The following is a 27,073-nucleotide window of genomic DNA, read 5'->3' on the forward strand; positions in this document are numbered from 1 at the left end:
TATAAAAGTAGAAAAGACACCCTAGCTCTGATAGCATACCAAAAACTATTATGATAAAAACAAATGACATGAAATTAATAGGGAACACCTGTCATAGTCAATCAATCAATAAAATGAGTTCATTGGAAAATGAGTTGCAGAGTTGAGGGATGGTTGCAGTGCTGATGGCTATTGAGCTGTGTCTGAAGGCTAAGTAGGATTTTAAGAAATTAAAAGTGAGTAACCATTTTAGTAAAGAGAACTACTGGAAAGATTCAGAGTTAGGGAGCCGTATACACACACACACACACACACACACACACACACACCCCTCTTTTCTTGGGGAGAAATAAGCAATACTTCTTTTAGAAAAATCTTTTTGAGTATTGCAGTAATAATTATTTCCTTTATTTTATCATTTAATAAATAATATTAACCTAAGGTGTGAATAATCCTCACAATTAGAAAAATCCTGAAGTGTTAAGTCATATCCAGCAAGAGTATCTTTTAGGCAAGTACTTTTATGACTGTTTATCATTCTCTTGCTCTTTGTTATTAATAAGCATTTTGTATATTTCAGTTGATCATCAACTTTTAAACTTTGAAATTTTAAAAAATATACTTCTTCATTGCTATGGCAATATTTCTCAGCCAACTGAATTGCAATTGTTTGGTGTAAAAAAAATGTGTTTAATTCTCATACTGATGTCTTCCTTTTTCTTGTATTCCTTTGAATACCAAAGAATTCCTTCATGTAAAAATATTTGACTTTTGTCTCAATATTCTGTTAATTTCTAAGGTACATCTGGAATTGTGCAGTTATGTAATGGAGTTGTATTTGGTATTCTGTTGCCTAATATTTGAATGTATTAAATTAAACATAAACTTGTAGGATGGTTATAATACCCTAAGATTAGGTTTTGGGCTATTTCCTGACTGTTGCTTAAATATTTATTTTAAAGTGGATTTCCATATTTGTAACTTGTATAAGTAGGGTTATCTCTCAGTTACTTAGAGTTAGAATATCCTTGATGTGTGGTTGTTATCTTGCCCCTCTGTCTTTTGGCAGAGAAAGAACAAGCAGAGGAGAATATTTGTTCACTACTTTCTAGTATTTTAGTAATGTAATCACACGATGGCTTTTTGAGCTGATTAGAACCAATTAGACAAATTTCATACTCAGTTGTGGTTATTTGAGAAGTAGAGAATATGCAGCAGTTTTTATTTACATTTATAAAAAATAATTTTGGACAGTTGCTACATGGTTTATACTGAGGCAGAAAGGACTTGCTAGTAAAGTCATACCTCTGTTTTTTTTATACTTTTGCTCACAGTCATCATTGACTGCCTATTCATGGATGGTAAGAATTTAAAATTTCCATGATTGTGCAGAGGTTTGTATTTTTTTATGCAACAGAGAAAGTCCAATCATTGTTTTCCACATATGGACTCTAATATTTGTGGTTATAGGTCTTTACAACAGATTGATGATGAGGACTCTGGCTAGTGAATTTACTAAATAAGGAGTCTCAGTCAAGGCAATAATGAACTGATTGAGTTTAAGTAGCTGTTTTTATAAGGACAAGACATGAAAACCTTTGTATTTGTGTGATGCTCTTTTATTTTATCTCTTGTAATACAGACAGCTGACCAGTTTTAACTTTGTGTCTAACTGCCACTTGTCTTTCATTTAATAAACAAACAAACAAACAAAAAACCCCAAAAGATTCCAATACTGGAAAACTAATAATCTTTAGTAATATTGCCTTAATTTAACAGCTCTACATTAATCATACTCCTCCACCACTGTCCAAGAGTAAGGAGAGAGAAATGGACAAGAAAGATTTGGACAAGTCAAGGGAAAGATCCAGAGAAAGAGAGAAAAAAGATGAAAAGGACAGGAAAGAGCGGAAAAGGGTTTGTACTTTTTTAAAAACTAGTTTGGAAAGTTGGTTATTGTACAGTAGTGTGTTTACCTTTCAAAAAATACTACTTTGTTCCATAGTAGTCTGTTGTTTTGAGTTTTAATTGGTATTTTCACCCTAAAGTGTGTTTGCATCTTCTACAGTAATAAGGATCTTCAGCCTAGTAATCTCTACCAGCTCTGCTTGTCTTTCATGCCATTTTACCAAGTATGTGAAACTGCTGCAAATATTCTCCAGTGCTAGTTAGCTGTACCTTTCTTGTATAAAAGTAATGCTTTAAAATAAAAGCATAAACTGTTGATCAATGTAGTTCACAATTCTTGGTTTTAGGATCACTCAAACAATGACCGGGAAGTGCCACCAGACTTAACCAAGAGGCGGAAAGAGGAAAATGGAACAAGTAGGTAGATTTATTGATACCTTCAAAGCAATCATCAAATATATCAGAAAAGGCTTTTATGATTTCTCTTTTGTAATTTTAGTGGGGGTTTCAAAACACAAAAGTGAAAGCCCATGTGAGTCTCCTTATCCAAATGAGAAAGACAAGGAAAAAAATAAGTCAAAATCTTCAGGCAAAGAAAAAGGCGGTGGTGATTCATTTAAATCTGAGAAGATGGATAAAATCTCTTCTGGTGGCAAGAAGGTAAATTAGGAATATAATGGAACAGTATACTTTGAAAAAATAAACTCTTTGAAAATTTGGCAAATATTGATTATTTTTACCCTAGTCAAGTCATGTTTTTTGTTTTTAAATTTTTTGGTATTGGGAAGAAAAGGCATTGGGCAAATTATGTGTTTTGGGAATTTGAACCAAATCAGTCCCAAATTACTGGGAGGGTAGAGTTAATATACCTTTGAAATTTCCTTTCCTCTCTTCTACTTCCACCTACTTCTGTCTTTGAGTTTTAAGCTTTCTTTGTGGATTTTTTTTTTTTTTTGCTACCCACAATTCTTTGCTTTTAGTGTCTTCACTCCTGAGATTAAAATATAATGTCATGGATTCTCCTTGACCATTACAGTGTCAAATTCTTCATTAAATGGGATTTGAACCAATTTCATAATATTTTATCCGAATAATAAACTCATTTGAAATTTATATTTGGTTTTAAAATTAAGTATAAGATATATTCTCTTATATGCTAATGGATAATATTCAAATTAAATCTCATGCATGTGACATCAAGTAATGTCATTACTAAAGTGTGTTTGCAAAGCATTATTACATATATTCGTAATATATGCAGTATATTATTAGTTCACAAATGCAGTTTTAAAAAATTGAAAAGGATTTTGAACGGTTTAATTCTGTTTGCCTCCAACAATAGGCTGCTCCTTTTAAATGTGTTTTTTAATTGAGGTAAAACTCATATAACATAAAATTAAGTATACAGTTCAGTGGCATTTAGTGTGTTGATAATGTTACACAGTCATCTCCATTTAGTTCCAAAACATTTCAGTTGTCCTAAAGGGGAACCTTATACCTGTTAAGCGGTCACTCTCTACTTTCCCTCCTCCCAGCCCCTGGCAACTATTAATCTGCTTTCTGTCTCTATGGATTTACCTATCCTTAATATTATATATAAGTGGAATTGTACAATAATATGGCCTTTTGTTTCTGTCTTCTTTACTTATTAGCATGACATTTTTGGGGTTCTTCCATGTTGTAACATCTTTCATTACTTGATTTCTTTTTATGAGTACATAGCATATGAATATGCCACATTTGTTCATCCATTTTTCAGTTGATGGATTTTTAGTGGTTTTTATCTTTTGACAGCTATGAATGGTACTACTACAGGTAATTGTGTGCTGTTATAAAGTATTTAATCCTCTTTTGTATATACCTAGAAATGGAATTTCTAGGTTATATAATAATTTTATGTTTAACTTTTTTGAGGAATTGTCAAAATGTTTTTCCCAGTGGCTGTGGAGTTTACATTTCTTCCAGCAAGTGATCAGGGTGCAAATTTCTCTACATTCTTGTCAACACTGGTTATTGTTTTCTTTTTTTTCCTTTTTTATAACCATCCTAATGGGTTTGAAGTCCTATCTCATGGTTCTTATTTGCATTTCCTTAATGAATAATGATGATAAATGTCTTTTCATTTGCTTGTTAGCCATTTGTATATCTTCTTTGGAGAAATCTATTCAGAAAGCTTTGGCCATTTAAAAATTGAGTTGTCTATTTGTTGCTCAGTTGCAAGAGTTTTTTTTTTTTTTTTAAGAGAGAGAAATTTTTTTTAATATTTATTTTTTAGTTATCGGCAGACACAACATCTTTGTTTGTATGTGGTGCTGAGGATCGAACCCGGGCTGCACGCATGCCAGGCGAGCGCGCTACCACTTGAGCCACATCCCCAGCCTCAAGTTTTTTTAATTAATGTATCTTATATACTAGATCCCTGATATAGTTTGTAGATATTTTCTCCCATTCTGTAGGCTGTCTTTTTATTTTTGTGATGTGTCCTTCGGTGCATAAAAGTGTATACTTTTGATTGAGTCCAGTGTATTTTTTTCTTTTATTGCTTGTGCTTTTGGTGTCATATTAACTTTTTGAAGAAACATTATGGCTATTGGGTGATGAAAAGGGATTTTGAGCTGATTGTTGTTTTAAATGTGTTTGGTTTCCCTTCCCCAACTAATTTCACCATTCCTTATAGGAATCCAGGCATGATAAAGAAAAGATAGAAAAGAAAGAGAAAAGGGACAGTTCTGGAGGAAAGGAAGAGAAGAAACAATATCCTTTTCATCTTAATATTAATTAATAATTTTCAGTAGTTTTAATGGAAAGCTTTGGTACCTACCCATCATGTTTAGAATTATACATTTTGTAGTATGTAGTCTAAATACTGTGGAATTTATTAGTTTCAAAATGAACTTTCCAGTTAATCTTCTCAAATGTATGAAATCTGAAAGTAGGAGATTTCATGTTCTTGTTTTGGTTTTAAACTTCTGTGGTGACTGAGGTGTCTTTTGCCAACAATGAATTTATTGACCCTCTGACAGTATTGTCACCAAAAAGAAAAAAGGAACAGAGGGCCTTGGGCTAGGAGCATGGTGAATAGAAGGGCAAAATGATGTGGCAGATGAGCAGAGCTGATAAGAGTTTGAGGCTACCAGGCTGGTAAGAGCCAATTAGACCTACAAGATGAGGAATTGTATTAAAAGGTGGGATGCTATTTCTACTGTCTCCCCAAAGTTGTTTTCCCTTAATTTGTCATCTACTCATAAGTCCTCGGACAAGCACAGATAATGAAGACTTTCAGCCAAGGTGAGTGTTTTCTCACCTTCTTTTCATTTAAAGATAGAAATATAAAAATGAGATTGGATAATATTGAAGAAACAAAATCAATTTTGCAAGATAAAGCTACCTGAAATTTTCACTTAAATATAATGACCAAGTCTTTGGGTACAGATGTAGAGTAAGATTTGCAGTTATTTTTAAGCTGATTTCATCTTAAGTTTGTTGATTAGCCACACTTTAGGCTGGGGGAAAGCATTGAATGTATTTAAGAACATCTGGCACTCTCTTTGTCACTCATTCTCATATTTTCTGGATTATTAATTCCCTTTTAAAAATACCTGTAGCTCTGTAAGTCTTGGTGGTATTTGCATTAAAGAAGGTCACAGAGATATTAGCTAATTGAGCCAGTACTCGAACACAAGTATTTAGTGTTTTCTGTTCTTCTTTTTGCCTTGTTAGGTAAATGAGTTATCCAAAGGTTTTTTAAGTTTTTGTGCCTTTTTTTTCCTACCACTGTCCATGTTTTGCAACGTCAGAAAATAAGGTCTGTGCTTTTATAGAATTTAAATATACAACTTTGTTTGCAAGGTAATACATTTAGTTTTTATGTGAGATGTAAAAAGTGTTTTAAACATTTTAAGTAAATTATGTGTATCTTAGTGTTTGGAGTGTTCAGACTTTTTTGGTGATACTGTAGGATTATCAAAGTCTGTAGGGTGATTTGCTCCCTACATTTAATAGTTCCAAATAGACATTCTTGAAGTTGTTGACTGTGCTTTTTTATTGCCCATTTTAGCTGTCTTAGTGGTATTAAGTATACCCGTTCTGTCTACCTTGCTCCTAGTGTTATTGGCTGCTGCAGTTATTTTTTTTAATGCAACCAGATAGATAACCAGGGTTATTCATAGTTTAAATTATAAATGAGAAATGTCTGAGAGCCAGTTCAGTATTAGAATAAAGGTTTTAGGGTGTGGGTTTTGTCATGTTTATTTTGGCTGCAAAGCAGGGATTTAAGGTTGTCAGGTTGGTGACCTCCTGATAATGGTGTGCCTTTTGTGCTTTGTTAGCTTGTGTTTGTTATCTAAGTAGTAAACCAGGATAAACAAGAGTTCTGAAAGAGAATATAAAATTTACTAATTTTTTTTTAATTAAGAAGATTGTAAAAGAAATACTGTTGCCCATCCTTCAATTCTGCTCCACCCCAGCTGTTTTCCTTGCTGGGGGAGGGGGCTAGAATTCCTTTCCTTAGTTCAAACACTTAAACTTTGTTATTTTAATTCTTAACCTTTTGTTTTGTTTTGCTACTGAGGATTGAACCCAGGCATGCTTTACCACTGAGCCAAATCCTCAGTCCGTTTTATTTCTATTTCTTGGTACTGGGGATTGAACCCAGGCTTGCTTTACCACTGAGCTATATCCACAGCACATTTTATTTTATTTTTTATATTTTCTGTTTTGAGGTAGACTCTCACTACATTGCTTAGGGACTCTAGACTAAGTTTCTGAGTCTGGCCTCAAACTTGAAATCCTCCAGCCTTGACCTCCCAAATCACTGACATTATAATGCAAGCATCACCATGCTCCCTTATGTTTTTATTTTGAGACAGGGTCTTGCTAAGTTGATGAGGGTCCCACCAGTTGTTGAGGTTGGCCTTGAACTTGCAATACTCTTTCTTCAGGGATTACAGGTATATGCTATCATGCCTGACCATCTTAATCTTTCTTTTAATTTGGCATTTTGCTTTCACCTAGGATCTCCATTAAAGAAAAATCCTACTTCTCAGATCTTCATTTTAATGGGACCACCATTGTCACTTACAACTTTCACCATACTTTTATACATCTTTTTTTATTCAGTTCCTAAGTATTATTATTTTTTATGTGAGGATTGTGCTAAAGATTTGAGTTGTTCTTATACTGGCCATGAATTTGTACTTTTCCTGTCTATATAATCCCTCTGGAGGAAAGTCATGAAAAAGCTGGCTAAAGCTGTATGTTTGGCTCCTGATCTTGTAGCAAAGCTTCTAGATTCAGATGTTCTTGTAAAGATAAATGTAGCTCCTTCAGTTTTCTTGCTGACAACTATGTATATACTTTTTTCTTGGATAAACTCTTCACTTTTGTTAGAGTCTTGATTTGTCCTTTTCCTGTCTGTCTTTTGTTTTCTGGCTGCCTCTTTCTATTTGGATTCATTCAGCTATTGGGCAAATCCTTCTGGTTCTTTTTTTCCTTTCCTTCATAAATCTCATCATTTTTGATTGGCATCATCTACCTTTAAGATGCTTCTAAATCTACTACCTTTACTTTAAATTTATTTTCTATTCTACAGAGAGGAGAGCTGCTAATATATGTCACAAAAGATGTCACTAATTTTAAGATTTCATTATTGATTTTTAGAACAATTTAGGAGAATAGCTAGAGAAGTGTTATTGATTTGTATCCATCACCCTGATTTTAGAAACATTGAAATAATCACATTAGAACTAAGAAATATATAAATGTGACCCCGATTACATTCCTTTCAGAGTCTGCCTTCCTGTTCTGACTGCTATTTTTAGTTGCAAATTCTGCCTGTTCGCTGCATCTTTTGTTACCTGTAAAGTTTTTGTCCAATTTCATTTAATAAGCATATATAAGTATGTTACTTATCTACCTCCCTAGATTGTGGTTTTGTTGGAGGTTATATATCCTTTCCTTTCTTGATTGAGTCTCTTGAACATTAGCAGCTTTGCATTTAACCTTTTGTTCTACCTTACTCTTTAAAAATTCTTGCCTATTGATGATCACAAGTTTGAGGCCAACCTTAGCAATTTAGCAAGACCCTAAGTAACTTAGCTAGATCCTGTCTCAAAATAAAAATAAAGGGCCTGGGGAGGTAGCTCAGTGATAAAATGCCCAAATGGGTGCTGAGATTCAGTCCCCAACACCCAAATGGATAAATAAACAAATAAGAGAGATTAATAAATTCCTGCCTATTAAGATTGTCCTGCAAAGCCATTTTTTGTCTTCTCAATTTTAATTTATATTTGTAATCCTCATCTCATATCCTATGCAACTGTATGTTTAGTTTATTATATTTCTGTAACATTCTATTCCAACAAGGCCAAGTGTATTTGGTTGGTTAAATTCTCATCTCCATTGTCATATGTGTAAACAAACTCTTATCTTCTGAACCCAAGATTGGCAAATTCTCAGCCCCTTGTCAAATTGTGGCTGTTTACCTCTTTAGCCTCACACAAAATTAATTTTTTAAAAAACATTAGTTTAATTTAGCAATCAGAAGATTTGACAAATCCAGATTTCAGTTTTTCTTGAAGAATTAGAACATCTGATAACATTGTGTCCTGATTTCTGCATGGCAACAATCAGATCTCCCTAGGTACAACCCACATAGAGCTAGGACCTTCCACCCTGCACATCCCCAATGCCCACAGTTAAAACCATTCGCCTCAGTCAGTCCTCACTCATCTCACTTCATTTGTTTTCATTATATAGCCCCTATAGACAGGTGATTTTTATAATCCCCTCCACCTTAAGTCCATACTTGGAAATTTACTTCCTAAGCTCTCACAGATTTCTTATTTTAAGATTGTATTGCCATTCTAAGGCCTATTCCTAGATGGTGATAATGTGGACTGGGGTAGGGAGTATGTTAGGATAGCCATTGCTTACATGTGAGCTTGTCCTAGTCACTGGTTCCTATGAATATATACCTTCCTAGATTGTGATTTTGTTAGAGGCTATGTATCCTTTCCTTCTAGTCAAACAACCAAGTAGTTTTCTTTATTACTTGGGATATTTTAGATACTCTGTTCACTTTACATGGAAAGCTGTGTGTAGAGGTAGTGTTTTCTCTGGGATCAGTGTGAACATTGATAACGAGCAACACTTTAGTATTTTTTGGCCATCAAAAGTAGGTTCAGTTTACTTACACTATTTATTAGAAGGGGAAACCATACTAATTAAAAAGAAGTTGTTTTGTATGTTGCAACATGTTTTGAGGGCAGATTTATTATGCTTTTATTTCATTTTGTAGTAATCATTAAGTATGCTTGAAATTATTGTTGGGAGATTGAAATGATAGACATGAAACATTTTTGTCTGCATTATCCTTTATACTTTTAAAAAGTACTGGATATGGGCTCTGTGTACTGGTATTCATAGACAGTACACAGTTGAGGGCAGGAGGAACTTTCTGTTCCTTACTCCTCCTCTTAAGGTAGACAAATATTCACTAAGGTACTGTTTTTTTTTTTTTAAACATCTGAATATGGGTATGAGCCCTTACAAATGGATCCTGTGCCACCTTTGCCCGAGTGTTACTGTCCTCTGCACACATTTATTCTGAGAGGCATCCCTGGATCCAGTCAAGATTCATCTCAACAGAGCCTGTTTTAACTCTGTTACATTTTGTTTACATGGAACATCTCAGTAATTGTTTGCTACGAGAGTTCTTAGGTTGCAGTATAAGGGCAAATGAAGGTATAAAGTGGAATCGGTATGGCTGTCCCTAAGTCTTTCTCCTTATAATTTCTTTCTTCCTTATAAATGTTCACTTGACATTTTAAACATTGACTTTATTTGTATATGCATTTTTACTTGGTATGTTTTTGTGTGGGGGACGGGGAGACACACACACACACACACACGCACGCACACACGCACACGGATTATGAAATCCTGACAGCTTCAGACACTAATACAAATGCAGGGAATACAATTCTGGGATGCCTTCTTTGAGGTAAAGACACTTAACCATGAGTAAGGTATTATTTTGGTGGATTTGTATTTTATAGTTCCTCTTAAAATGTTTTTGTTGCCATCAAAATGGCTATTTAGGGAGGAATCTATGAACTACTGAGACATTTCTTAGGACCTTTTTGATGTATTTGACCATAAACTTAATAAGCATGTATTTATAAAGGCATCCCTCTGATAAGATTTTGTTTGCCTTCTCCACTTTGATCACCTACCCTTTTCTCCAAACCACCTTACTTTTCCAAACTTGCCTCTTTCTGTCACAACTGTTTAGAACATCATTTAGAGTCAACTGCCTCAACTCTTTGAGAGAGTGCTCTTTAAGGGACTTTTCATGCATAGTGTTCTGATTTCCTAATGGAGGGCATGGTGGAACATAGGAAAATGATAACCTTCCTAATACAGAACCTATTTCAGCAAAAAGGAAAACCTAGGAAGTCCAGATAATTACCAATGTAAAATGATGTTTACAAATGTATTCCTGCTTCAGTGGGGTAGAAGGCCACCTTTTATTTGAATGTGTCCTACAAACGTGGTACAGTTCATAGTCAATATAGTGTCGATGTCTGTGGTGAAGGACAGCAGACTGAATTGAGCCTGAAGGATACGGTGTTTTTGAGAAACATCAACAATCCTAGGTGTGAAAAAGACAAATCTCTGTGACCCTTTACATTTAGAACCTATGCTTTCTTATTTACAGTGGTTAAAATGGCACATTTTTTAAAAAGAAGTTAGTTTAAAAAATAAACTTTAAAGAATATTGCAGGTAATGTGATATAAATTCAATGTTAAAGAGAAGAAAACTATTAACTCTGGTGAAGATAGGGTCCCAAAGACTGAATTTGGCACTGTTTCATCGCTATGTGACTTTCTTCTTGATGATAGCTAGCTCTTCTGAAGTTCATTGAACTTAGGGGCAATTTTCAAGTTTGTAATCACAGCACTTCAGCATTATTTTGTAATATTCTCTGGACACTGATGAGAGATTGACATCCAGTATCCTCTTTCCACTTGCTCTTGTGCTTGCTGATTTGTCATTCCAGGGTATGGACAGACCCCTAAGCTGAAGGTCTCCCAGAGGAGGATGCCAAAGCTCCATGCGTCACTCTAAGAACGATCTCTCCCATAATTAAGAGCTTCTGGTGCTGTCCATTTAATGGGAATCTGCTTTAAGTCAGAAGATGAATATACACCAATATCCTCTTGATGAGACATTCCAAAGTCACTGATTTTCAGAACATTATTTTCACCTCCAGGCAGTTTCTTGCAGCAAGGTCCCTGTGCATACAATTTTTACTCGAGATACGCCATCCAGAAGCAGCATCTAATGAAAATTTCACTAACTAACTGAGTTTTAGTTCATCCTTCTTTCTCAGAAAGGAGAGGAAACCACGTCCTGGAACCAGTTCCTTAAAGATGTAGATAGGCTGTCTTTGTGTTCGAACTCCTATAAGTTTGACAACGTTGGGATGATTATGTCACTTGAGGATTTTGGCTTCTTGTAAAAATTTTAATTTCAGTTCCTGGAAAAGATCTTCTTTACATGTTTTAATAGCAACATGAATTTTATCCTTTAATGTCCCCTTAAGTATGTCATTACAATTTCCCTTGCCTAGTAATTCTCCTAATGTGATGTCTTCATGATTGAGTACCCATTTCTTATTCTACTAATTATGGTCATATGGACACCATGATGTTCTTTATTGGAACATTACTTTTTTTTCAATTGAAGAAATTGAGATATTCACCATTTTAAAGTGTACAATTCAATGGTTTTTAGTATATTCATTATATTGTGCAATCATCACCACTGTCTAATTTCAAAACATTTCTCTCACTTCCAAAAGAAGCCCCATGTTTGTTAGCAGTCACTCTTAATTCTCCCCTTCCTCCAACCCCTGGAAACCACAATGTACTTTCTACGGATTTGCCTATTTTGGACATTTCATATGAATGGAATCATGCAATACTGTGGCCTTTTGTGTCCAGGTTCTTTCACTTAGCATCATGTTTTCAAGATTCATCCATGTTGTAGCATGTATCAGTACTCCATTCCTTTTTATGGGTAAATAATATTCCATTGTGTGAATGTGTATCATATTTTGTTTATCTATTCATCAGTTGATGAACAGGAACAATGACTTTAAGTATTAAATTGTAAGTTCAACATCAGTGTATCCACAATTATAATTGATAATGTCAAGATTAATACATGGTGTGAACAGAATTCTGTGTAGAAATGATATGTAAATTATTTGTCAGCATTTCATGCAAGTGTGATTATTTTCTAAGGCCCCTTCTAGCTCTCGTTTTATGAAATATGTGAATGTAGTATTTTCATCAATAAAGTTTAATGCGTTAAGCATTAGTTTAAAATTTGAGAACAAATGTTAGGCAGATATGAAGTTATTTGCCACATGTTGTAATGATCATGTTTTGAATTTATTTCAATATGCAGTATTTGAAAATGTCAATACATAAAGGAAAGGAAATGAGTATAATTGAGTCAATATATTTTTTAAGCAATTTTTATAATTTAGCAGACGTTGCATCTTAATATAAGTCATTATTAAAATTGTGTCCTTGTGAAAAATGTGATGTTATTTTCCTCTTTTTTGTTAATTATGTAAAATAGGTTCCTTTTCTTTGGTAAATGTATTCTGTTCATTTTTGATAAGCTATTACTTGCCCCATGGAATGTTTTACTTCTTGCTATTTTTTCCCCTCCCCTAACCCCTACCACTCCTTTATACACAAATTGTTCAGTGTTGTATTTTTTTAAAGAGTCATACATAGTATGCCCATCCAAATGGTTTCTAAGAGTGGACAATGAGAAATACATGAATATTTTCATCCTTTTCTGGCAATTCAATTCAAGTCTTTGTTATTGACGGAACTCACTAACTTTTCTTTCTTTAAACTTCTTTCCTTCCTTCTTTTTTCTTCCCTTCCTCCTCCTTTCCTTACCTTCCTTCCCCACCCTGCCCACTCTCCTCCTTTCTATCCTTCCTTGCTTCCTCTCTTCTACTTCCTTCCCTCTTCCTTTGACTTCCCTCATACCCTCTCTTCCTTCCTTCCTTTCTTATCTATCAATATAATCACTTTGTTTCTTTCAGGTGAGATTGGAATGAAATTGTTCATCTGTGACCAGAAATTTATTTTCCTGAGTAGATTGCCGAGAATGAGAATTATGAATGAAGAGGGCCCATTTGCATCTCCTTAAATTATTCAGTTATCTGCTTTATTGCTCCATGTGGAAAACCTAAAATTGTTGAGTTGTGCATTACTGTATTTTTAACTTGTTGCTTAATTTCTACATGTTTATTTTCAGTAATGGCTGAAAGTGTTGATTGTTCCATATTTTTAGCACAATGTGCTGCATACACTTCCCAACAAGCAAATAAGGTTACATGTGTACAGAATTTCACTTTTGGTTAACTAAATATTGCCTGAGTTTAGTCTCCCCCCTCCCCCATTTTAAATGCTTCCTTTTTACTGTTTGAAACTGAAAATAAACAATTATTGAACCATTTTGAATTTACCTCATTTTAAAGCTCGGTTTTAATTTATTATTTGGCCTGTTTTTAATATTACTTAAATTGGAAGGAGTGTCTTTATGCAATGCCTAGGAATCATTTTATATAGAACATGTACATTAAAACCTGTTTAAAAAAGAAAAAGATAATAGCGCTCACTTGTCCCTTGCCATTTTTTCCTTGTATTTACAAAAATCTTGGGGGAGGGGTGTCAAAAGTTAATTGTGTTTTAATTCTACAGCTATAGGAGCTTTGTATTGCTGAACTTTCATCTGGAAAAGTTTCACAGTGACATTTTTAAAAGAGAATTTTTTAATCTACTGAATTCTACCAGTGTAAACTTTTTTTCTAAATAAAAAATAGTTTTCTCAAATGATTGTATATCATTGTGTATATTGTTGCTTATTTAGAATAATTTAGCAAAGATAATTCATTGAGCTTCCTAGCCCTTCTCCATTTTATTGTGGATAAACTACATTATTGTCAGATAACATTATCCTATAATATGGAAAAACGAAACATTTTGTTTGGTTACTTGTGTACTTGGAGTAAGCAGTGGGCTGAACATATGCCCAGAAGTATCCACTTCATGTTGAGCTTTCAGAAACAATGATACTTATACAAATCAAAATTTTCAGAGACAAAAAGTATATATATTTTTAAAAAATTAAGAAATGTTGAGGGGCTGGGGTTGTGGCTCAGTGATAAGTAGAGTGCTTACCTAGCATGTGTGAGGCACTGGGTTTGATTCTCGGCACCACATATAAATAAATAAAAGTCCCATTGACAACTAAAAAATATTAAAAGACATTAAAAAAGAAATATTGAGCCTATCTTAGAATTGACAAAGGGGCATGAATCGTGATGCCCCCTTTCAGGTAATTGTAATTTGTGGAAGATAATATGCAGAATAATTATTTGTGAGTGATCTATTCACTCCACTGTTGAGCACCCATAATGTGCCTAACATAAAAAGTATTTCATTAAAGTGATTTTTGACTTTTGAGAAAATAACCATGGTTCACCTCAAAATCACTTGAAACACAAGGGAAAAGCTTTCTAATTGCTATGTTGCATTCACATTTTAAAGATTACATGGTTATTATTTTGAATCAGAAAGTTGGTACTAATTAGCATCCAAATATTTTCTACTTGTTCTCCATTTATTGAATACAGGTACTCTTTGGTTTTGGCCTTACTATAAATGCATTGATGATGGAACACAATAGCTTTGGATTTAACTGTGTGAAAATATGCTGGAAGTAGAAAATCTGTATTTTTTTCTGTAATGATAGCTATTTTTAACATTTGCTCTGTTCTAGGTAAAAAGGAATAAAGAATTAATTCTGGTCCCAAAGGTGATTTCATTTACAAAAACCAGTGGAAGCCTAGATTTGGCATGTAGGCTATAGTTTGCCAATTCCACTATAGTGAGTAGAATCTCCTTTAGGAAATTCATTGAAAAAATATTGAGTGCCTCCTGTGCACCAGAGGAACAACCATGAGTAAAATAAGTCCCTGTCCTCATGGAGCTTCCATTCTAGTCAGTGGAGATAATAAATGTATGTTAGGTGAACGGAGGTGCTCTGAGGAAAAGTAAACCTGTTGACAAGGCTGAGATAGAGCTTACTACTTTACGTACAGAGTAAATAATGTGAGCCAAGAGATATTCCTGATCTCAAACTCATCTTTGAAACTTTTTACGTGAAAATTGTATAATATGCAAAAATTTTAAGTTCTAAAGAGCACCTAGGCTTGACATTTCCAGAAAGGTGTTCTTAACTTTAGGTTTATTATTGAGCTTGGGAGTATTTATCTCCCCCACCCGTAGTGAATATTATTTTGTGATAATTTGTACTTTCCTGGATTTATAGTTTTTGTCTGATTCTCAAAAAAGATCTAAGATGGTATGTTTTGTGCCCCTTCTCCCTCCCCCCCACCCCGGTCTTGTTCCAAAGAAGTCTAAAACCTTTATAACCCTGGATCTATTTGGAGCTGGTGAAAAGTTGGAAGACAGTTGATAGTCTACCTTGGGTTATATAATAGGGATATGAGAGCATCTTTCTTTTCCTTGCAAATTATTGCAATTTATTATTGACCCATGATATAGGATCATTTTTATTTCAAGGAAGCACTTAAGCTAAGTACAGGTGGAAACCCTAGTAGACTTATTTAGTAGCCAGTTATATAGTTTCTACCCCTCCATGTTCCAAAAGGATTTATGAAAAAGTGTACAGTATTTTTAAATGGGGAAGTTTTGTTTCTGCATGAAATTAGTTAAAATGAAGTTACATCCAAAAATGTGTACATTTAGGACATGAATCAGCTCTGAGAAACTGGTAGGCTACACAAGGTAATATGGTTAGTTATAGCAATGGATATGTCCATCAATCAAAAAGGTAGTTGCAGTGGGAAAGGATGTTTTCTGGCACTGAGGCCTGATAGAAATTTTTTTTGATTATTGAAGAAGCCAGGTTATTTCAGTGAATTTTTTTTTAAAAAAGGAAATATCTTGCAGTGGTCCTGACACGTCACTTCATGCTAATAAGGATATTTCTACAATACCTAAAACAGATTTTTGATTATTTGGTTTGGTCTAGGAAAACTCTTTTTGAATATTAGGGACAGAGTGTGTAAACTGGGATTTATGATAACCTTATTCTTTATAAGCATGTGTGTAAAGATTGGAAAACTTCTATGACTATTGTTTGGTTCCAAAAATACAATTAATGTAAACAGTATTATTAGTTTAAAAGCTGTATCTGTCCTTTGTTTTTATTTTTATAGGTATTGATCTGTAGGCTGCCTCTTAGGTAGACTAAAGCTTATAATAGTTGCTTAATATTCAGTCTCATCACTCATCAGAAGCATAGTTTAAAAGTTTTTAAAGGTTTTTAAATTACAGTAATATTTCTGGAGCTAACTTCCCATCAGGACCAAAGAGATTTTCTTGTGTCTAGAGTTGAATATAAAAAGAGGAACTGCTTAAAAGTTGCTAATTCATGCTAATTGAATACAGATTTTGTTGTATTTATAGACATAAGTAGGCATGATTAATAATAAGGGATTTGTGGCAATCTGAGGAGATATGCCTTAATGTAAAAATGATAGGGCTTTTCTACTGTTGATACTGTTTTAAGCTTTGTAATTGCCATTTCTTACATGGGTTAGGTTTTAAAAGCTTAATTTCTTTGATGTTTTTGCTAAATGGTGATAGTTAATGGAGGAAGAAGAGGGAAAGGGGAAGGAGATTCCACTTAGGCACAGGGCACATGAACTTGAGAGAAACAAGATTGCAAATAAGAAATGACCTTCATTTTCAGGGATAGGAGCTAGAAAATGACAGCCTCGAGCTTAGCTGACTTCTGTTTATTTGTCGCATGACAGCTAAATGTCCTTGGACTTGAGTTATCAGACTTAAAAATGCTACTATTTCCTCTGTCCTCACAATATTTTCTTGTTTTAACCTGAGTGATATTGAACCATGTTCAAGGACTTCATTCACAAAGGTTTTTTTTTTTTTTCCCCACTTCAAGTGCTGGGGATTGAATCCAGGGCTTTCTTGCACATGGTAAGCAAGCATTCTATCACCAAACTACATCCCCAGCCCTAAGGACTTCATGACTTTTTATGAATTATGCAATAGTACTTATCTCCTGTCACAGAGATAAGTACTCATCATCAAAGAAATGAGTTTTAACTGGATGTGTACTATTATACAGGCACTTTTTGTGCTTTCCTGGATAATTTATCAGAGACATCAGTAATAAAGCAGAATGTTTACAAGGTAAAAGGAGGAAATGATGTAAAATGAGTAAGATATTCATACCAGTTAAATTTGAAGAGGATGATGAATACTGGGTAAGAATTACCTAAATTAAGAAGAATTTGGGAAGTGTTGTTTACAACTGGTTGATATTGGAGGGCGTCGTGAAGGATTTGGATTTTCAGGAAGCCAGTCCACTTTTACTTAGATCTAGAAAGCATAGGTCCTCTGGTGTCTGGCTTAATCCTAAATTGGCATTGTTGGAAAGAGAATGTTGAGTTTAGAATCAAGACCAGTTCTGATACTGCACAGAGTCTTTCATGCCAATCTGTGAATTGCACTGGCCCAAGACTGGATCAGATTCAGGATGCAAATTCTAACCCTTTGGATATTCATGCTTCCTCAAGACTACTGTTAATTATACTTGTGGTATGCTTATAGGTAATTGAAAATTCGTTGCCTCTATGTCAAGATGACTTTCCTTGTCCATTTCTATTGCTCTGTAAAAAAAAATGAACTATACTAACTGACCTACATTCCTCATCTAGTTTTCAAATGTGCCCTTTTTCTAATGAATTAAATCTTAACATTACAGGCAAAACACCAAAAATAGGACCTCCTAAAACACTGACAGCAGTTTTGTTATTATTGGCAATATTTTATACTAGTTTCCATACTGGGAAGCATCAGAATTAATTGAAAAGCTTTAGGAAACCTCCACTTAAACATATTGATATATTGAATCAGTATCTCTTAAGGGTGAATTCCTGGAGAATTCAAGAAAAACACTTCTTCATGTGATTGTAATGGAGTAAATAATATTTGAGAATGACAGTGTATAACCAGCATGAAATTCCAACATCTCTGTCCTTACTTGGGACAGATTCATTTAGAGACTTATTTCTGTGGATGATAAGTATATTAGGCCCCACACAACCCATGGGTAGCAAAGAATATTTTAAAAGCAAGAACATCAGCCTCTGACCTGGGATTAGAGTTCATCAACTTTGCTAGTTCATGCTGCTGTTGTTCACTGACCCCTAGCCTTCTTTAAACAACCTTCACTACCTTCAGTCACATAGATATGTATTGCCAGCAAGCATCAATTACCAAAATAAGCGATTTGAAGTTTAGAGCTGCTTCTGACAACTTAAACATCCTTCTCCATTAACTTTCATCAATGATAGTTCACTTTTCTATGATTGGAGTTGTGTTCAAGACTGAATTTTGTTCTTATTTTTTTTTTTCCTGGAAAATGTACCGGTGGCAAGTGAAATTTATGTAAGCATTCTGTCCCTGGGCTGGAGGAGTGTAAAAAGTGCTAGATAAATCATTTAGTAGGTTCAGCATTAGATTTGCTGTTGGTCCTGCTTCAACCTTGCAGGCAGGTTTTGGTAACAGAATTTTTCTCTTGTCCTTTATGACTAATCCCATCTTGTGCGCCCATATCCCATAAACAGAATCCCCCCTCCTCTGGTACTGGGGATTGAACTCAGGGGCACCCAATCACTGAGCCACATCCCTAGACCTATTTTTGTATTTTATTTAGAGACAGGATCACAAGAGTTGTTTAGCACCTTGCTAAGTTGCTGAGGCCTCCCAAGCTGCTGAGATTATAGGCATGTGCCTGGCAGAATCCTTTCTCTATATCAGTTTTTCTAGAGGTGATGTCCATGTCTTACATACCAGATATCATAGCTGAGTCAGCTGTTGCTCAGCCTGCTTCCCTCTCCCTCAACCCAAGCTCTAAAGTAGGGGTTATGGTAGTCACGAGGGATGTGGGAGAGAGAAACACATTTGGAGAGGAATATTAGAAGACCTGGGCTTGGCCCTTTGGGAAACTTTTTTCTGAAGTGCTCAGCAATGGAAAGGAAGAGACTTTTCTCTCCTGTACTGCAGCCTATTGCTCTTGGGACCCAGACTAGTACTGGTAGTGTTATGGTTGAGGTCAATTTATAAGTCATAGACTTGGGAGCTGATCTGAGATACTAACCATCCTTTGTTTATATGGGAAAATATGTTCTGAATTTGAAACAGTTGACATGCAGATACATTTTTTTGGAACCCAAATTATTGATACATTGAAGATGGCTAGTCAGCTAATCAGAAATGTTTTTCCATCAGGGAACCTGAGCAAATGAATTTCTAGGTTGGTCCCTACATTATAAGGTCTGCCACCCCTTTTCTATAATCTGGGTAAATAATAGAGAAGATTTCCTAAAATTTGTATAATTATTTTGATGGAAGATGAAAAAGATTCCTGTAATTTTTTCTTTTGGTGGTAATTGTCATTAGTTTGAGAAAGAGTGGGTTTAGAGCAACTTTGAAAAATACTAAGAGTTTAATTTTTTTAAATGCGTTCTCTTTATGATTAAAATAATACTATCGAGGTAATTTACATGATCCAGGCTCCCAGGATCTGTTTATTTATTCAGTTCTTCCAACGTGCTGGGAACAGGAATATGTTAATCTTTGGAGAAGAACATTTTGGGGCAGTAGAAGATAGCAACCAAGTGGACCTTACATATAGTCATTCTTCCAATCATTTTAAAGCTAGTATGTTGAAGTCATTAGGAATATTTTAAGGGTCATATCCCTCTGCTTCCTGTGAGATATGTCCAAGGAAATTCTAACTACCTACTGGCTCAAAGTCTAATTTCCTTCTCTAAGTAATAAGTAGATGTCTGAAATATTCTTTACTTTGGTGAGGCATGAAAGTCAGTGAGGTATGAAATATCTTTTTCTTTTTTGTATTGGGAACTGGACCCAGAGGTGCTTTACCACTGAGCCGTATCCTTAGCCCTTTGATGATGATGATGATTTTGAGTCGGGGTCTTGCTAATTTTCTTAGGGCCTTGCTAAGTTCTTGAGGCTGGCTTTGAACTTTTTATCCTCCTGCCTCAACTTCCTGAGCCACTGGGCCTTTGCCACCGTGCCCTACTGAAAGATTACACTAACTTTTCAGTGATTGTTGACTTACCTCTTTTTTTAAAAAAAAATCAATTTCACCTTTTAATTTTTTTAATATTTATTTTTTTTTAGTTTTCGGCGGACACAACATCTTTGTTTGTATGTGGTGCTGAGGATCGAACCCAGGCTGCACGTATGCCAGGCGAGCGCACTACCGCTTGAGCCACATCCCCAGCCCCAATTTACCTCTTAATCTTATTTTCATTGTTAATGACAAGGACTGTGTCAAGTTTATGTCTGTATCTTGCTTGTCAGAGGGCTTGGCACTTACTCTGTCATTAAACTATTCCCTTTCATTACAATTGATGAATTTCATCTTATATATGTTAAACCTTAATAAAGCTGTTTGTTTTCAGATTCCTTGTCCCTAAAACTGAGTGAGAATAACTACTGTAGGAGAAAGTTAGAAGATTCTAAAGGAGTAGAACTCTGTATATTAGGTTATTTTTAGTGTTTCATCTTTTTTAAAAATAATAATTTTAAGTCTTTCACCCTAAAAAACTGATAATTTTAGTTGAAGTGTTTCATACAGAAAAATTATAATAACTGTTCACTTTTGCAAAAATAAGCACAGCTATAACCATCATTCAATAAAAATACAAGGAATTGCAAACTCTAGAAGCCTCCTCTTATATCACTTTCCCACCCCCTCTGCCAAGTGTGACCACTCTCTTGATTCTATCATTTATAATGAAATTGCCTGGTTTTGAACTTTAGGTAGGTGCATTCATACAGTATGTATTCTTTGTGTCTGTCTTCTTTCATTCGATATTAAGTTTTGGGGGTTCACCTCTTATGTGAAGTTATAGATCATACATTCTCACTGTTATATGTATGTATTCTTTCTTTGCTGATGAGTATGTTGCCATTTTTAGGTATTGGCTATTACAAATAGTGTTGATATAAATGGTATTGTATAAATCTTTTGGTGAGTATATGCATGGATTTCTTTTGGGTACTTACCTTGAATTGAAATTGTATAACTATAGGGTATACATATACGTATTATGCTCTAGTGGACAGTGTCAAACAGTTGTCTAAAGTGGTTGCACCAATTTATATCCTAATGGCAATATATTTCAATTCCAATTGCTCTATATCCTTGTTAATACACAGTATATTCTATTTTTTCTTCATTTTAGCCTTTCTGATGGATGTGTATTTATGTGTCAATTTATATTTCTCTGATGACTAATGAGTTGTATACCTTTTTATTGATTTTTTTAAAAAAATCACAGCAGACTGCATTACAATTCTTATTACATGTATACAGCACAATTTTTCATATCTCTGGTTGTATATAAAGTGTGTTGACACCAATTTGTGTCTTCATACATGTCCTTTGGATAATGATATCACATTCCACCCTGCCCCCTCTATTCCCCCCCCCACCCTTTTGTCCTGTCTAGAATTCATCTAATCTTCCCATGCTCCCCCTTCCTACCCCACTATGAATCAGCTTCCTTATATCAAACAAAACATTTGCCATTTGTTTTTGGGGGGATTGGCTAACTTCACTTAGCATTATCTTCTCCAATGCCATCCATTTACCTGCAAATGCCATGATTTTATTCTCTTTTATTGCTGAGTAAAATTCCATTGTGTATATATGCCACAATCAGTGAGGTGGACAGAGAGCCTACATCCTGGGAGCAAATTTTTACCCCTCACATGTCAGATAGAGCACTAATCTCTAGGGTATATAAAGAACTCAAAACCTAAGCACACACACACACAAAAAAATGAATAACCTAATCAACAAATGGGCCAAGAACCTGAACAGACACTTCTCAGAAGAGGATATACAATCAATCAATAAATATATGAAAAAGTGTTCATCATCTCCAGAAATTAGAGAAATACAAATCAAAATTACTCTAAGATATCATCTCACTCCAGTCAGAATGGCAGCTATTATGAAGACACCAACAATAAGTGTTGGTGAGGATGTAGGGGAAAGGGCACACTCATACATTGCTGGTGGGACTGCAAATTGGTGTAGCCAATATGGAAAGCAGTATGAAGATTCCTTGGAAATCTGGGAATGGAATCACCATTTGACCCAGCTATTCCTCTTCTTGGACTATACCCAAAGGACTTAAAAACAGCATCCTACAGGGACATAGCCACATCAATGTTTATAGCAGCACAATTCACAATAGCTAAACTGTGGAACCAATCTAGATGCCCTTCAATAGATGAATGGATTAAAAAAAGTTGTGTACCTTTTATATGCTTATTACTCATTTGAATACTCTCTTTTACAAAGTGCCCATTGAAATCTTTTACCCAGTTTTCTGTTAGGTTGTCTTTCCCTTGTTGAATTTTAGCAGTTTTTGATATATTCAGGATAAAAAGGTCTGTTTTTTTTTACAAAGTTATTTGTTTTACAAATACCTTTTTCAAGTCTCTGGCCTACTTTTAGTTTAAGTGTGAAAAGAAATTATTAATTTTTTAAATGGCTAAATTTATTAATTTAAAAAGTAATTTGTATATTTTGTGTCTTATTAGATTTTTGCCTTTGACTCTTCCGGATGTTTGTGTTTATGTGGATAACCAATCTTCACCAACCTAGGATTACAAATTACATACTAGTTACATTAGTACTCTACCACATCAGGAGTCAGTCTAAGCCTGACTTTCTAGTCTTCATTTTTCTTCATGGATTATTAGCAATGAGACTGTCTTCTCCCTTTAGGTAAAACATCAGTCTGACTCACAGGATGACTTTTGTATACAATGACTAAAGATCAGTCCTTCTGGAGTATTATTTTAAATCATTGAAATGAAATTTGATGAAAAAATTTTAAGCAAAGTAAAAAGAAGAATAGTATAGTGAACTTCTATGTACACATCACTTAACTTAAACTATTATGATCAATCTGTTGCATCTATATTCTCACTTTTCTCCTAAATTATTTTGAAGCACTTCTTATATGTCACATAATTTCAGCTGTAAATAATTTAGTATTTTTCTCTAAAAATGGATTATTTAATAATACTCATGACCATTGTCAACTAAAATATCAACAGTTATATATCTTTATATAGCCAATGTTCAAATTTCTGATGATTTCATAAATGTCATAATTTTAAAACAACTTTATTAAGATATAATGTACATTATACACAATTAACCCATTTGATGTATACAATTCAGTGGCCTTTAACATATCTTTGAAGTTGTATAACTTTCACCATAATCAATTTAGAACTTTTTCATCACCCTAAAAAGAAATCGCCTACTTGTAGTGATCCTTTCTCTCATTTCTCTCCAATTTCCCCACTGTAGGCAACCCCTAATCTACTTTCTATTCTTATAATTTACTTATTCTAGACATTTCACATAAATGAAGCCATACAATATGTAGTATTTTATGACTGGCTTCTTTTACTTGGCATAATATTTTCAAGGTTCATTCATGCTGTAGCACTGATCAGTACTTCCTTTATATTTTCTTGTGGGGGTGCCGGGGATTGAACTTGGGGGCACTCAACCACTGAGCCACATTCCCAGCTCTATTTTTATATTTTATTTAGAGACAGGGCCTCACTGAGTTGCTTAGAACCTCGCTTTTGCTGAGGCTGATTTTTAACTCGTGATCCTCCTGCCTCAGCCTCCCAAGCTGCTGGGATTACAGACATGTGCTACTGCGCCCAACCTCATTCATTCATTCATTCATTCATTTTACTGAGTATTGAACCCAGGCCTTGCTCATGCTAGGAAAGTGCTCTACCACTGAGCTTCACTCCCACCCCTTTTTCAAATTTAATTTTGAGACAGGGTCTCACTATGTTTCCCAGACTGGCCTCAAACCTGTGATCATCCTTAACCTCCTGTGTAGCTGGGGTTACAGGCATGTGCCATCTTTCATTCCTTTTCTGTTATATAACATTCCATTATATGAATATGCTACATTTTATTTATCCATTTATCAGTTGATAGACAGTTAAGTTATATTTATTTTGGGCTAAATAATGCTGCTGTGAACATTGAGGTACAAGTAGTTTTCAAATTTTTAAAAATGCTTTTATCAATGCATTGTAGTTATACACAATAGTGGATATTATGGTTTAGATATGAGGTGTCCCCCAAAAGCTCATGTGTAAAATAATGCAAGAAATTCTAGAGGTGAAATAATTGGATTATGAGAACTTTAATCAGTGCATTAATTTACTATTATGGATAATTGGGTGGTAACTGTAGGTAGGTAGGTTGTGGCTGGAGAAGCTGGGTCACTGGGGGCATGATGTTGGGGTTAGTATTTTGTCCTTGGTGAGGAGAATTCTTGTTGCTTCCTGATTGCCATGTCCTGAGCTGCTTACCTCCTCCACATACTTCCACCATGATGTTTTTCCTCATCTTGGGCCCAGAGCAATGGAGTTGGCCATCTATGGACTGAGACCTCTGAAACTGTGAGCCAAATAAATTTTTCCTTCTCTAATTGTTCTTGTCTGGTCTTTTGGTCACAGTGGCCAAAAAGCTGACTGAAACAGTGGGGTGAATTTTGACATAAATGCGTGGAATTTAATATGCTTCATTTCAATCCCCAGTGCTTCCTATTTGCTTCCCTTTCTCTCTCCTCTTGTTCCCTTCTATTCTACGGGTATTCCTTCTATTTATTTATTGTTTTTTTAAAGTGGTGCTTTATAGTTATATATGAAGGTGCAATTCACTGATATATTTATATAAGTACATAGTGTATTTTGTTAAATACATTCTGTGTGGCTGCTTTTTCCTGTCCTTGCACCTTCCCCCAGTATCTCTTTCCTTTACTCCACTGATCATTCCTCTATTTTTGTGATATCTAATCCTTCCCCTTCTTTTTCCTTATTATGCTCTAGCTTCTGCATATGAGAGAAAACATTTGACCCTCGACTTTCTGAGTCTTGCTTATTTCACTTAGCATAATGTTCTTCAGTTCCATCCATTTACTAGCAAATGCCACAATTTCATTCTTCTTTATGGCTCAGTAAAACTTCATTGTGAATATATACACACTACATTTTCTTTATCCATTCATCTCTTGACAGGCAGCTGGGCTGATTCCCTAACTTGGTAATTGTGAATTGCACAGATCTAATCATTGATGTGCCTGTATCACTGTAGTGTCCTGATTTTAGTTATTTTACACAGGCACTGAAGAGTGGGATAGCTGGTTCATAGGATGTCTCTATTCCTAGTCTTTTGAGGAATCTCCATACTGCTTTCCCAAGTTGTACTTATTTTCAGTCCTACCAACAGGGAAGGTTTTTGTATGGACATATGTTTTTATTTCTCTTGTAGTCATGTTTTTAAAAGTTAGGATCATATGTCTGTTAAGCCTCTTACCTTATGATTCTCTTCTATTTCTTTTTATTTTTCTTGAAATTATTTACTAGTTTATTAAAATTATTTAGAAACTAGATTATTTTTCCCAAAGAAAGTCCACTGCTTGGATTTTGCTATTTGTGCTAATAGTAACTATATTCTTTTGTCATCACTGTTCTTCCTCTTCCCCCTCCCCTTCTTTCTCTTTACTCTCCTCTCTATCCACCCCCCCCCCTTTTAAACAAGAATATTTCATTAGAGATGTTGTACATTTTATCACAAAGAATATTAGATTTGTGGTTCCTTTTTTGGTGTGATATTAGTAGAAGTTGATGATCAATACCTAAATGTATTAATTTGTTAGGTGTTGCAAAATGGGTGATATGATAACTCTATCATTTCTTTTTCATTTAAAAGCTGGAGCACTTTTATAATGAGTGGAACTTCCCCATAACTATTATTTTTTCAAGTGGTAGGTACAGTTTTACAGGAAAGGTAGGATAAATATTTGATTTTGCCCCCCGCATTTATCTGTTTTCACAATAATAAATTAATTCATTGTTTTTTTCCAAAATGACCAATATTGTATACTTGAAATTTGTATTAACTCATGGATTTAAACATTTAATGTGTTTCAATGCATTAGAGTTATTAACCTCATTGATTCTTTCAGTTTGTCTCCTATGTCTTTTGAGATGACCTCTCTAGTCATTGATGGCATCCTTGTTTTCTGGTGTGAACAAGTATTTCCAGACTCATTTTATATATTTCCTGCCCCATGCCTAGAATCAACCAACCATTTCTCCAAGAAGCTCTGGTTCCTTTCTTTGTTCGTTTTTAAATTTACAAGTTAGTGCTTAAGGGATAGCAGGCTTTTATATATTATTTGATTAAAGTATACTAGAAAGAGCAAAGTTTACAGTCAGTGTACTTTACCAACAGATTCTTAAACTTTCTTGTACTCAATACAGGAAGAATCTGACACAAAGAGGAGGGGATTATTGGGGTTTTAATAAGCATACAGGAGTATGTCGTGTGGATAATGTGTAATGGACAGGGCAAATATCAGCAGTAGAGTTAGAGACACAGAAAAGAACAGATCAGGTTTGGTAAGGAGTTTGCATTTTATTTTAAATTATTTAAATTATTTTCTGGTAGTGACATTGAACCCAGGGGTCTTTATCATTAAGCTATATTCCCAGGCTTTTTAAAAATATTTTTTAGTTGTAGATGACACAGTATTTTTATTTCATTTTTTAATGTGGTACTGAGGATTGAACCTAGTGTCTCCTGCATCTAGGCAAGCATTTTACTACTGAGCCACAACCCCAGCCCATCTGCAGACCTTTTTAAATTTTATTTTGAGACAGAGTCTCACTAAGTTGCCCAGGCTGGCCCTAATTTACTGTTCTCCTGCCTCAACCCCTCAAGTTGATAGAATTATAGGTGTGTGCCACTGTGCCTGGCAAGAGCTTGTATTTTAATCTAAAAACAGTGGTTAGTCATCAGAAGCTATAAAGTAAGGGAGAGGCACAAATAGTTTATAGTTTTTAAAATCGCTTTGGCTGTTGTGTGAACCAAAGG

At 34.7% G+C, this 27,073-nt stretch overlaps 1 protein-coding gene and 1 pseudogene across 10 annotated transcripts in view; one reads left to right on the top strand and one right to left on the bottom strand.

Moving 5' to 3' along the window:
- Nucleotides 1–20,535, top strand: part of Thoc2 (THO complex subunit 2) — a 123,453-nt gene extending 102,918 nt beyond the window's left edge. For 5 of the 10 annotated variants that reach the window (XM_021722374.3, XM_005319342.5, XM_021722376.3 and 2 more), the window contains 6 exons: nt 1,759–1,896; nt 2,235–2,304; nt 2,387–2,547; nt 4,565–4,641; nt 5,130–5,175; nt 10,950–13,436. In XM_021722374.3, coding sequence (XP_021578049.1) covers nt 1,759–1,896; nt 2,235–2,304; nt 2,387–2,547; nt 4,565–4,641; nt 5,130–5,157 — 474 coding nt within the window. In that variant the 3' untranslated portion in view covers nt 5,158–5,175; nt 10,950–13,436. Of the gene's footprint in view, nt 1–1,758; nt 1,897–2,234; nt 2,305–2,386; nt 2,548–4,564; nt 4,642–5,129; nt 5,176–10,949; nt 13,437–20,250 lie in introns of those variants that run through there. The other 5 variants (XM_078034308.1, XM_078034311.1, XM_021722375.3 and 2 more) reach the window with 5 other exon arrangements.
- The window catches only part of LOC101972538 (tyrosine-protein kinase Fer-like), a 34,068-nt pseudogene continuing 17,659 nt past the window's right edge, over nt 10,665–27,073 (bottom strand).

Source organism: Ictidomys tridecemlineatus, chromosome X, assembly GCF_052094955.1.
Source record: "Ictidomys tridecemlineatus isolate mIctTri1 chromosome X, mIctTri1.hap1, whole genome shotgun sequence".
In the NCBI taxonomy this organism is placed as follows: Eukaryota; Metazoa; Chordata; class Mammalia; order Rodentia; family Sciuridae; genus Ictidomys; species Ictidomys tridecemlineatus.